The sequence below is a fragment of the Lethenteron reissneri genome, chromosome 24, assembly GCF_015708825.2.
Source record: "Lethenteron reissneri isolate LAM-NWPU_2019-01 chromosome 24, ASM1570882v1, whole genome shotgun sequence".
Taxonomy (NCBI): Eukaryota; Metazoa; Chordata; class Hyperoartia; order Petromyzontiformes; family Petromyzontidae; genus Lethenteron; species Lethenteron reissneri.
Window position 1 is genome coordinate 11,825,278 of NC_083802.1, and position 12,917 is coordinate 11,838,194.

The 12,917-nt window shown below is 44.5% G+C and overlaps 1 protein-coding gene across 6 annotated transcripts in view; it reads left to right on the forward strand.

The window, feature by feature from the left end:
- The first annotated feature begins 1,185 nt into the window (after positions 1-1,185).
- The window catches only part of LOC133346595 (zinc finger protein basonuclin-2-like), an 86,651-nt gene continuing 74,919 nt past the window's right edge, over positions 1,186-12,917 (forward strand). For 3 of the 6 annotated variants that reach the window (XM_061558264.1, XM_061558270.1, XM_061558271.1), the window contains exon 1: positions 1,376-1,618. Coding sequence is in view for 1 of the 6 variants with exons in the window: in XM_061558271.1 (XP_061414255.1) it covers positions 1,613-1,618 (6 nt within the window). In the remaining 5 variants the exon portion in view is untranslated. Of the gene's footprint in view, positions 1,251-1,375; positions 1,619-11,940; positions 11,972-12,917 lie in introns of those variants that run through there. The other 3 variants (XM_061558265.1, XM_061558272.1, XM_061558269.1) reach the window with 2 other exon arrangements.

Below are 12,917 nucleotides of genomic sequence, written 5' to 3' on the forward strand. Positions count from 1 at the left end.
ATGTAGAGCCCCGTAGCGCAACAAAGCACGAATGGTACAGAGCACTGAAATACATATTCCTGAGTCCGGAATGCTACGTTTTTTTGAACTTTCAAAACAGTATAACCAACACTACCACCACCACCACCAACCCCCTTCTTGCTCCTTATTCCTTCCCCTTCTCCCTCCCCACCACCACCACCACCACCGGCACCAACCTCTCTACCCCCCCCCCCATTCCTTCTCCTCTCTACGCCACCGCCTTCCTCCGCAGCCTTTAACGCAGCTGTGACTCTCCGCGACCCCCTTCAGCCGGGCTTTGCCGCGTTAAAGCCGGTCAAACAGATGAAAGTCGCCGCCACCGGCGTCCCTAATCCCAGCAGGAGCGATCGTGGCGGGGTGAGCCCCCCTCGTTAGCGGCGTCGCCTTGTTCCCCGTGCGACTCGCACGAGCCCTTCCTGGGTAACGCGTTGCTCGCTCCCCGTGCGCGCTGCGAGACTGCTACCTCCGCATCCTCCTGCTGCTGCTGCTGCGTGCTCGCAGTCGTTCGAGACGGCTCGCTGCCGCCACTACTGCTACGCCAGCTTGTCGAGCTCTTAGGGACTCTTGAGAGAGAGAGACAGAGAGAGAGAGACTGGGAGAGACGAGGGGGAGAGAGAGAGCCGGCGTCGCTGCTGCGTGACCGCTGCCTGGCTTCCTTCATCTGCGCGCTTGTCTTGATCGCCCCAGCTGTGCTCCAGCGCCAGACCTGCGTGCACATCTCGTGGGGAGACACGGAGGGACGCCGAGAGAGAGAGAGAGACACGCAGACAGACAGGCGTAGGGTACCAAGACATTTGTATCGACTATTTAACATTGAACTCAAAAGATTGTAAAAGACAAAAAAAAGGAACACGAGTTAAACTTTTTCTTTGTTCGGTTAGACGGGATTTTTAGGAGTTTGTTTCAGTATTTGTGTTTGTTCAAGCTCTGTTGGAGTGGTAGCTTGTTGCGTTCGTATCATCCCTGAGCGTGTCACTGGATAGTTGTTGGGTTTTTTTTTAAAGCGCCCGCCCCAAAGCACAGAGTTGCTTTCTTGTTTCCTGCCATCCGTGAGCTTGGAAGGGAGGCGATAAGAAGAGAAGAGGTGGACAAGGGTGGAAGAGGAAGAACAAACATAAAACAACAAGAAGAAGAAGGGAGGACAGCTGGGGGGGGGGGTGGGGGTGGAGGAAGACGGCGCGTTTCCATCCTCCTTGCAAGCGACTTCTGCGCCCTGCGATGTGAATATGGTAAATCGTTGGGGGGGTGGGGGAGGGCGGGGGAGAAATATTATAATAAATAAATATATAACGGCTCACTTTTTTGCCGTCTATCTATAAATAAATCTATAGACAACCGCTGTGAACAGGTTTCTCTTGCGGCGCTGTTTGATGATCATCACTGATCGTAGTTTCATTGCACACCGATACATTTTTTTTTTATTGTACAACAACAAAAACTCGAGAGTGGGTTAAACTTTCGTAGCCGCTACCTTTTGTGACTTTTTAATCAATTGGTGGACTCCGTATTCCACTCCGGAACTCTGTATTTTTTTTCTGTATAGCAAGAGAGGGGCTCCTTGCAACTTTTCCTTTGCGCTGATGTGCAACACATGCAGGTATGTACGTGTGTTGCCACGTTCTTTCCTGGAAACTTGTTGCCAAGTTGTGGATTGAAGCTTTGCGAGTCGGTGCCTGGTTTGTTGGTGTTGTTGTTGTTCACACGTGTCGTTTGGTGACTTGTAGATTTGGTACCGTACCCGGGGGGGGGGGGCAGGGGGGGTTATTGTTGGGACACAACTGTGCAATGATGGAAGGGGAAAGAGTTGTTCTCTACGAAATGAGTTAAATGTGAAAAAAGTTAAACAGTCTCGGGTAGACTGCATAACGCGGATGTATGTCGCAATCAGTTGGTCCAAGCACCCTCACCCTTCACCCGACGACACCTCCCATCCTCCACACCGAATGCTCTTGTTATGATTGTCGAATTGAAACTTCCGCTGTGACATTCAGCGCATACCTTAGCGACAGCATGAGCTCCGCACTGCAAGCGCCCATGCAGTCCACTTTAATAGATGTTTGTGAGATTTGTTGTGGCTGTTTTTTTTTTACTCCGTATAGTATACAGAAGAAGCAATGCGCACGTAGCGTAAAAAAAATACCCTCCGTTTATATCATGAGATCAAGTGCAGCGGAGAAAGTAAACTTTGAGAGTCGATTTGATTTTTTTTTCTTTTGTCGCATTAAATGTTTTCTGTATAACGTGCAGAAGTCACGCACATGTCATTGGCATATTTATTCATATTTACTCAGTGATATCAATTACAGCGGAGAAAGTTGAGAGCTTTATTTAATTTGGGAAAAGTACCTGTGTAAATGTCACGGGTTTGCACTGTTTGACAGGGTGCAACGGCACACTGCAACGGGGTGTTCGTTTCATCGAATTCTTTGGCAAAGGCCAAATCATAATTGCTGTTTACAAAATTAAAAGCGGAAAAAAGGTTTGCTGAAAGATAATCAGTTTACACAAATTCACGTTGAGTCTATTATTTTCATGCCACGCTGTTCAATTGATGTATTCATTCTTGAAAGCTCCATAAGTAGTTGTCAACTTTGAAAGCAAACTTTGTTTATTGCCAATGTACGTAATATTATAAAGGTCATCTATATTTTGAGTGTTAGCTTACATTCAAATTACTTAATGCGTGGTTATTGCATTTCATAAACATAAGCACACACAGATGTTAATTTTTTTCCCAATTTAACGTAGGCTTTAGCTGGACAATTTGTCGAAACAAAGCAAACCCGCATACAGCGAACATAATCATTCACGTTTACTTTGTAATAAGTGCGCCATTTTAAATTGCTTATATATAAAGCATTAACGACGATACATTTGAAGGAGAAGGAGAAAAAAGAAGAATGTGTAAAAAATATTTTTGGGTGTTTTTTTTTTCTAGAAAAACACAAAAAAAACTTTAAGTGTCATGTAGCCTAGAGCCTGAGCACCACCGCTAGCTCGCATTCCAGGGCCAACATCTGATTACGATTATCAGCCGCCGTGCCCCTTGTGAGTCACCGGCCACGTTGCCGTTTCATCTCGGCCCCCCACTCACGGGGGAGGGGGGGGGGCAGACGGTTTGTCATCGTGCGAAGTCGAGCCGAACCGGCCCAGGTCACTCGCAACCCCGCTGAGCACAGGTGGTCCCCAGCCATGGCCGGAGATGGCAGAAACTCGGAGAGAAGGAGGGGGAGGGAGATGGTGTGGGGGGGCAGTCTCTGCTGAAGTTTGGAGGAAGGGAGGAAACAAACTGGTGAGGCACTGGTTAAGGGAACCTTTTTTTCGGTGGAAAGAAGTGGTGGGTTAGAGAATGGCATTGAAGTGAACGGAGGGAGGCTGTGCGGAGGGGGGGGGGCAGAGAACTAGGGGTGAGTGGGCAATTCGGGGGTAGTGTGGGGGGGGTGAAGGAAGAGGTCTTGAAAAAGTGGGCCACGAAAGGGGATCTTTGAGGAGATGTTTCTTGAGTGGGAGGAAAGGGATGGGTGGGTCAGAAGTGTGGGGGGGGGGGTCTGGCAGGAATGGAAAGGGAGGACAGATTGGAGGATGTGGAATTGAGAGATGCACATTGAAGCTGAAAAGTTCTCGCATATTTTTTGACCACTTGCGATATATATGACAAGACGTACATCCATTTGTACGCACTGTGCGTTACATTTTAATAAAAAAAAGCACACCTTGAAAGTATTAAGAATCTCTGTGAAAACAACATCCTCTGTGAGTATCACAAACAAACAACGACACAGCAAAGTTAGGAGAGGCTGGAAAACGTAATGCTAATGATACTTTCAGCCGTTTGGCACGAACGTGCGGTTTTTCCCCTTCCAATGCGGGCTGAGCGGTGACAAAGAGAGAAAGTAGCTTTTTTGGATTCGGCAGTTTCCATCAGCATCTCCAGAGTCCATCAACAAAGGGCTAAGTGTTTCACCGCAGGTGTGAAACCGGAATTTCATTGCTAGGTTTCCGCATAGTTTATGGCAAAGGCTGTGCAAGTGCCCTCACACAAGAGAGGCCAAGGTCCACCAGCAGCACCAGCCTTGCAGGTGGCCCTTGTCTTGAAGGTCCCCCCCGCGCAAAATGTGTACACGATGTTTTTTACATTTATTCTGTTACTGCAACAACATAACATAATGCAGCTCTGCAGAAAGATGGATGGCTAACAGGGGAAACTCCGGTATCCATCTCGTAAAAAAATATTCCATATGCGCTGGCCACCACACAGTATAGTAATTGTTTTAAAACTCTTTTTTTCTCTCTCTCTCTCTCTGCGCGCATGTGCCACCATCACTAGGGTAGTTTAAGCCATAGAAAATATTTAATGCTTGATGTTTTTATAATGTTTTTTTTTACAAACCCGAAGAAAGAAAATGGGATGATAAATCCTGACGTGACGGTGGGTACAGGGGCGTTTTAAGAGTGGATGTTTACAATATTTATTTTGACACATCTCTCTTTCCGCCTGATTTTTTGTGCGGTTGGTTAACAAGTGGAAATGTTTTTGATGGATGAAAGCTCTTTGGGAATAAAGAAAGCTGTTTTAGTGCGCAGTTATGGTTGCACGTAAACAACACAATAAAAAACACAAATCTCTTTACTTTGTTCAGGATTCCTAAAATTCGCGCCTGGTAGGCGAGTATCCCCTTTTAGCATTATAATGCTGAATAGTAAGTGGAGAACACATTTAAATAAAGCACAGCAGCTTGAAATATTTGTTTCGGATGCAGGTTTTTAAAGCGTGTTGCTTGTTTACAATAGCTCTGTGACAGGTAACAGTGAGAATGTTTAGTTCTTTATACAAACTATTTTGTTTCTTCTTTAAAAAATTAACTGAAAATTATTTTTACGGGGTAAAAAAAAAGCTCCATTTGGAAATGGGTACGAATAAACAAAAGGAGGCTGATCAAAGCTTTTTTGGTAAATGTATCATCACAATGTGCTTCTTGCAATGGCCGTTTTTTGTAAATACATCACCGTGATTTTGTTCTTAAGTGACAAGAGTGTGGGGGTACAAACGATATTTGCTCAGTGAGCACATGTGTCACTGACATCCAGTGCTCGAGTTTATAGGTTGGGGGGGATGTAGCGATACGCTCCTCTGGCGATTCTATCTATCGTCTAAATTCAGGGTCATAAATTGATGCAAGAATCAATTATTTTTCAACATCGGGGTGAGTATCGTGGCCACGAGTAATGCCAGGGCCATGCATCGCAGTGGTGGCTACCCACGTGGCAAATAATCCAGCACTGTGGAAGTATGTTACCTATGGATGTTGAACTTCTTTTGCACCGTACGTAGCCAACCATGCTAATCGGAGTTGCGGGGGAAGGACAACATATTTTAAACACAAAAATCTGTTCTGAAGATAATTGGTACGATCACACAGATATTGTGAAACTCCCATACGCGTGTGATTCGAGGTGCATTTCCCTTCCTGGCTCGCCAGGAGAAGGCAGTACAGCAAGCGAATTAATCGCCATCTGTTTTCATCTGCATGGGGATAGAGCGTTGCCTCCTCGCGTGCATGAGGTTTTCTCCAGGTGCTCTAGTTTCTTCAAACACATATAATGAACACTCATTTATTGACTGACAACATATTAAAATAAAAACACAATGCAGGATCCTCCTGAAAAGGAGTCTTACAACTCAGTTTAGCTTTCCTTCGTAAGTAAGTTTTCTCATACCTCTGATTAGCACGAAATAAGTTCAACGTACATACATGCACAACTAATTTATTATTCGAACAATATATTTGAATAAAATTACATCGATTTTAACACGGGTTATTCGATACATGTTTTTTACTTAAGAGTTTTTGAGTTGATGGGTAGATGCATCATCATTACACTGAGTTTTAAAGTTTGATTCTCACTGTGAATGGGCGTTGATGATGCGAGCATCATATCCCAAATCTCCAAACTGAGAATAACAACAACATTTTCACAAACAGCGGATCCTACGTCACTATCATTATTATTGAGGTCTCCTTTTCAATCACATCATGAACGATCGTTTGCCTGGATGAAAATGCCTCATTTTATAGACTTTTTTAACCAGTAAAAGCATGGCATGTATTCACGAACAAACATGCGCTTGCAAACGGTGTGTGCGTGTGTATCTACACGAAACTAAACTATTTTTTATTTTACCAGGTAAGACCTAGTGAGCTATATAGCTCTTTTTCAGAAGTGACCTGGCCACAAATGATCGTTCTATAACAGCTAAATACTCTAAACGCACGTTGATTCTAAATGTGGAGGGAAACATTGGAGAACCCAGAGAAAAATCTACGCGACCACGGAGGAAAACATGCAAACTCCAAATATACAACAGCAGGCGTCAGTCGGGATCGAACCCACAACCTCCTGTATACCAGGCGAGGGAGTTAACATCTCGCCACCGTGGCAAGATGTTAACTCCAGTGTCGTTTTGCATAGCAGCAAAATTACAAATAACACAATGCGTACACCACTTTCATAGCATTTACAGCATCTCGAATAATGCATCGTTAATCTCAACAATTGTACTAGATTCGTTAAATAAATAAATACATTGCTCCTGCACCTTGATTCGGCAACACCCGTGGAGTTGTTTTACTTTCTACGGCAGAAATGAGACATCGCATTATGCCGTGACACCTCGCAGCAGCAGCAGCAGCAACAAAACTTAAAACTTGTGCCTAAGTCTCGCTTCATTTACTAGGTGTAGTATTCGTTTGCGTAAGCCGGTGAATTTATACGCGTCAACACCGGTTTCTACATTTGGTCATGGTACAGAGCAGAATTCATTTACAGAGATGGTGTCGTCGGCACTCTGCTTCATCTGTATATATATATTACAACAGGTATAGCTCATTGAATCCAGATGAAGACTAAAGAGTATACTTTGATTTCCATAGAACCTTCACTTGCCAGACCTAACCGCGCAAGTGGCTTGCAATATTTGACACACACACACACACATATATATAAACACATTTTTTGTTAATCTGTCACAGTTGCTTCGTGCAGATCAACAGGCCCAAATCGCCCAGCGGTCAGAAACAAACCGCCGCTGTAATCGACGAGCGCTAATATATTTCTTGAATTGAGCAACGTTATGAAAACTTGGGGACACAAGACGATGGAAAGGGAAATTCTAGAGTAGAGCCGTGCAACGAAATAAGCAAATAGAGAAGTGTTTTGACCCGCAGCGTGGTGGTTGAACACAGTATGGGTGAGACTAAACGGCCAGTCGAATACACCGATACCTCAACGTCGATTGAGGAATCGATGAGTAAACTTTATTGGAACAGTGAACATGGTAGCAGCGGCAGAGGAGTGATAAGGAGGCAACTGATGCCCAGTGAGCGAGTGACTGGGATCAATCAGTGATGCTCTGCATCAAGTAATAGGTGAGGTAGGAACTGAGTGCTCCACCCCAGATATAACAACAGCATTCCGACTTGGGTAGAACGTGCAGCACAAATAGTATCTTTGCATAGCCAGAATCACGCTGCAAGTCTGCTGATGGAGGATGTATCGTGGGGCACAGATGCGGCGAGTCTGTTATGATTCTGCACGTGGTAGCCCATTGCCTTACTACCTTACTAAATCCGTCACAATGATTAACGCTGCGAGTGATATTAAACAACAAAAATTGTCTTGGAGATTCTTCTATGGAACCAGCCCCATGGGCAAAATTACGTCGCTTGAGATGAAGCAAGTCTGCATCTTGCCCGATGTTTTCACCCATGGGAGCGTTGCACTTGATAGTGAGTAATTCACCAATGTGTAAACACTTACTTGAAGTTGATCGTTACATCCAGCTGAGCCTGCGCAACTTTGGTAAAGCGAGGGTCCATGTGCACGCACGACCACGTGCTCTCTTGGGAAGTGACTGAAGTGTCCAGAAAGTGTGCTTGCAAAGGCAATTGCACCGTCCACTATAGTATTTAAGTAGCTCAATTGCACAATTAGACATGCAGTGTCTGTTCGATAGTCCTCGCACAATGTACCCAAAACATTTGAAAGGTAATGATAAAGTTTTTGCCTTGTAATTGCTTGTCCAACTCACTGCTGGTGGGGATGCCTCCAACGAAAGGAAGTTCTAGACGGGTATTTTGAATACGAGCCAAATGTCTTGGAAGACGTGGGAGCACCCACACTTTACGCCACCACACGTGACCTGCCAATGGACTTATTGTGGTGTGTCCGCTTATACCACTGGGTGGACAGAGGCAGGGGGGGATAATTGATATGTACGGTGCGGAAGAAGTTCACCACACATTTATGTTGAACAAATAAATGAGTTTTCAATCTAGATTTAAAAGGGCGTAGCCCCAGTGGTTTCCTAATACTGCTGCAAGGAGGTCCTCATAGCATCACGCTGCATTTATGTAGAGTGTGCTTACTTTGTACAATATTGGTCTGAGAAAACCAGCGCCAATTTTTGTAGTGGTGGAAGTTTGTCCTTTCGAAATGAAAAGGCATACACATACTTTGTAAATCTAAGTTTCATATTACATTAGGGGAGGTATGTTGGAAAGTAAGGCCACCTCAGATGAATGTGTACGGGTTCCTTTCTCTGAATGGCATCACAACACAGATGAAGGCATTAGATATGGTATTTTAAGTATGTTACATTACTGTGCGTAATTATTCAACAGGGATTTAACCTGTCTGCAATGAATTTGAGATGGCGATAAGAAACCTACACCGTTACCCCATATTCCCGTTCAAGGATTTTTGTTTGCCTGCTTTGAAAGTCGACAAGTGGGTTAACAAGATTATTATTTGTCTCGCATTGTGAGCCATGTAAACAATCGTTTGATTAGACTTCACTCGCCGGTGAGCAGTGGAAATGTTTTTTTTCTTTTTCTGCTCGGCGAATTTCCCACACTGGGACCGACTGTTGCTATTTCCTGCTGCCCAAGACTGGGCATTTGCTCACCATAATATTGCGTCTCGCATTAAGAGAAAACATTTCCCCGAGCTTACTGTGTTTTTTAGACCACAGTCGTTGGGATGCATTACGAGAATGAACCTGAGCAAGGAATCCCGTACTTGGCGATGCTGCGCACAACGCGTGTAAAAAGAAAAAGGAGGTGGCGGGCGGGGGGGGGGGGAGAGACAGATAGGTGCCATGGTAAAAAAATAAATCTTCGAAGAGAAAGGAGAAATGATCGAGGCTGAACGAAGCAGCGATACGGACCCAAAGAAGAGAGATTAGTGGCGGAATTATTGTTCTGTCCCAATCGTCGCCAATCAGCGGATGGAAGGGACAGATGAGGACTCTTCAATTGGCGAGCCAAGAGTCTCCGAGTTTGGAGAAGTGTGTTAGGGGCACAAGGTTTATCCCGTACTCGTGTCTTTTCTTGTAATTTTTTTCAATGATTATTAAACAGGTAGGGGCCTCGTTTTATTAACCATAATTTACGAGCAGTGTTTTATATACTTTTGAATGAAGGGTTGACACGACAGCCAGAGTGTGAACGGACACCATGAGGGAATACGTACAAGACAGGTTGAATATCCTTGGAAGTAACCTACATTCTTCACTAACGTTACCTTAAGTCTATTTATGTATTTGTACTGTCTGGATGTTTTGAATTAATTAATTATCTAGACAAAAAATACCTTTGCTTAGTCTTCATTGCTAAAAACTGCTTAATGTTTTGTTCATTTGTTTCGTCAGTTTTATTCGAAACGTGGGACCAAAACATTTAAAAACGGCATCTGTTTTTCATTTACATTTCGTCTGTGACACCACCAGTGCAGCAAAGGGACTTGTCTGTACAGTGAGTTTGTTAAGGGCTATTTCAACGGCGATCGAGCTGAAAAAAAAGGCTGTCACGCAATTCGAGTGGTATGTCTGGACCAGATCTCGTTGGCTCCCGCCAACAACATGTGCACTTTAGTGACTGTACAACCCGCAGGCCTTTGTACAACAAGAGCAGTGGGTAGTCTTTTGGATTATATTTCATTTATTGCAATAACAGTTGGGAGAGTGGTTTAACAAAGTGTAAGCAACTCGAAAAATGGGCAGTCATAACCAGTAATTTGTGCCAGTCATGTGGTAGACCGGTTGGTCTCACTGGGGGCACGGATGCTGTGGGCTGCTTGGGCTTTAAAGGGGCGAACGCTGCAACGGGCGGCTACTTTCGGCGTTTTTCAACATTTCAAGAAAATCTACAGAGGGCCCGGTTCAAATGTTAGTAAATTATATATTTAGGTATTTAAAAAAAGTACAGTAAGAAGAGTGCATTTGAACTTCTGAAAAAATAAACAGAGGTTTTGTTTTATATAAGGTTCCCCACACCACGCTGAAGCTGAACTTTTTCTCCTGGAGTGCGACAATATACAGATCAGACGAACATATGTTTGCAAGAAAAGTTATTGCGCCAAGTCCCACTTGCAGACAAAGCGTTTCAGTTTGGCCCTGTCGGCACTGTGGGTACAGCCTTAATGGCAAGCCCCTGTACAGCATGGCCATTGTGCGCTGGGCTGTTTTCCTTGGCAATTGTCGTCGGACTGGAGGAGGAGGCCCGGAATTACGGGTCTCGTGGTCCCCTCTGCATTTGCTGAAAAGGTCTGGCTCGCTGAGACAGTCGGAGACCAGGCATGTGCAAAAATCAGACAATGACTCGCAGACGGTGCAGCGTGGACCAAGCGAGAAACTGACCTGCCAAGAACACCCCCCCCCCCCCCGCACAGTGCTGGTGTCTCCTGTGGAGTCACTCCTGCCAAAGTCCCAGCCATATAAATTATATAAACAAAAGAGAGCTGAAAAAACTATAAACTGCCTTTGCTTGTCTGCAGATTTTTTTTGTATTTTATGAAAAAAAATGTTAGACGTTAAAGTTCTGCAGATCCCAGCGCACCGCTTGGTCTCCGTTGGAATGTGCACCCTGGAATCCAGCTGGGACTTGCTGGTGTCTGCAGAAATCGGACAAAGCCGAGAGCAGGAGCGTTAATCCCAGAGGTGAATGTGGCTGGCTCAAGTGGTGCCTTTCGGTGAAGGTCCCCCCTCTCCCCAACACCCTGCAACCCACCCCCCCACCACTCCGCCACCCTTCCCTGCGCCACCCACTCGCCCGCCCACACTCCCGTCCACCCTGCCACCTCCCTCTGCACCCTTTGGCCTGGCTGAAATGAAACCCCTATACTCCTTGCTCAAAGCCCCCTCTACTCCCTAGTGAGGACCTTTTGCAGGCCCTGTGCAGTCTGGCTTGCAGCCCCTAGCCATCAGCACCCTGTAATCAGTCACGCAGTCCTCTGGTCATATGTTGTCCATCAGATGTGTTTACTTTGCCTGTGACAGCCGACACATCTGGATCACATATTCGGGTCAGCAGTGTGCCACAAGACACATTCCAGGGGATCATTTCAGCCGTTGTCATGGAGAAATTCTCCCCTCCAGTGATTTTCAGGCTGCATGACAGAAATACCGACCGCTTGCCATGGGACAAAAGTCACAGGGTCTTGGCTCCCCGTTTAGCCCCTTTCCGTCCCTCCTTGCAAGGGCGGGGGGTGCGGGGGTAGAAAGGAGGGGAAAATCCATTGCTTTTTCTTCCTCTGTGGCACCAAGTGACTTTTTTTTCTCGAACAAAAAAAAGTCGACTCTGTGTAGTCAATGCTTGAAAATATACTTTATTTTCTATTTATCCACCTGAAGTTTATAGTAACTTCGCTTGTGTTTATTTTAGAATGCCCAAAGAGTAAATAACAGTGCATTTTGATTTAGGATGTAAATTTCTCTTAAAAGAAAATATTTTGGTTGGCATTCCATCCCGGTAAACAGCTGAGATGGTGATTGCTGCAGTTTTATGTAGGTACTATACTATGTTCCTTTTTTTTTTGCTCTATCCTCTTCCTTCATACAGTATGCCTTCGCAGCAGGGTTCTGATTTCCAGCCAGCGCACCTGCAAAATGAAAGTAAGTTGCTAAATATAATAAATGGCATTGCCAGCACGTGACTGCCATTAATAGCTGCGGAGGGCCTAAAGTAGTGCTATACTTTCTTGAGCTATGAATTCACTTTTTTTTCCAAACATATTGCAACTTTTAATATAATAATGTGCAGGATTAAAAATGTACATGTTGTACACTGCATAAAAGTGACATGTTTTGGAATTGCGAGCTACCCAGCAGACCATGCTAACAGCAATGCTATGGTTAAGCTTTACAGCTGGCACGGATTGTGGAAAAATGTATTTTCATACACATAATTCTGGAGTAAATTTTACACGAGTATGCTAGCTATGTAATAGCTTACTAGTTATCGCAGTGGCTTTTTTTTTATTCAAGTTGTTCACTTTTAATAAAGATAATTTATAGTTTTCTGTTTTCAGCGCGATAAAATCCATCCTGGCTTAGGTGTCCGCGCACTAACACTTTAGGCAGCACGTCAGCCCCCCTTTTTTTTTACTAATGCAGTTTGTAATGCTTTATGTAATATGCAGAAATTAGCCTGCGCTGAGTGATTAAATAAGCATTGCTGTTGCACTGACATTGGTGACTTGGCTTCTCAAGGGAGTAGACATTTTAAGTTGCCTCATGGTTATGTATGCTCTAATGGCCCCAGAGAAGAGGTACATGGAAAATAATTTGCCTTTTTCGTTCGAATATTAATACCCGCGTTTGTCATTGACTCCATATGCGAATATAAATAGAACTTTTTTGTCAAAAATCAATGTGTATCAAGTTAAACTGATCGTATGGGATAAAAGTTGATCATTACAGGATCGTAGAGTTTTCCTTTTTGTGAGTTATAGCAATAACATGAATAATACATGCCATTTGTAGTCCTTTGTGATTCCACTGCTGTGTAAAGACCCAAGGGCCTCTGTGTCATGGGGGGCTGTTTGACCACACTGCACCA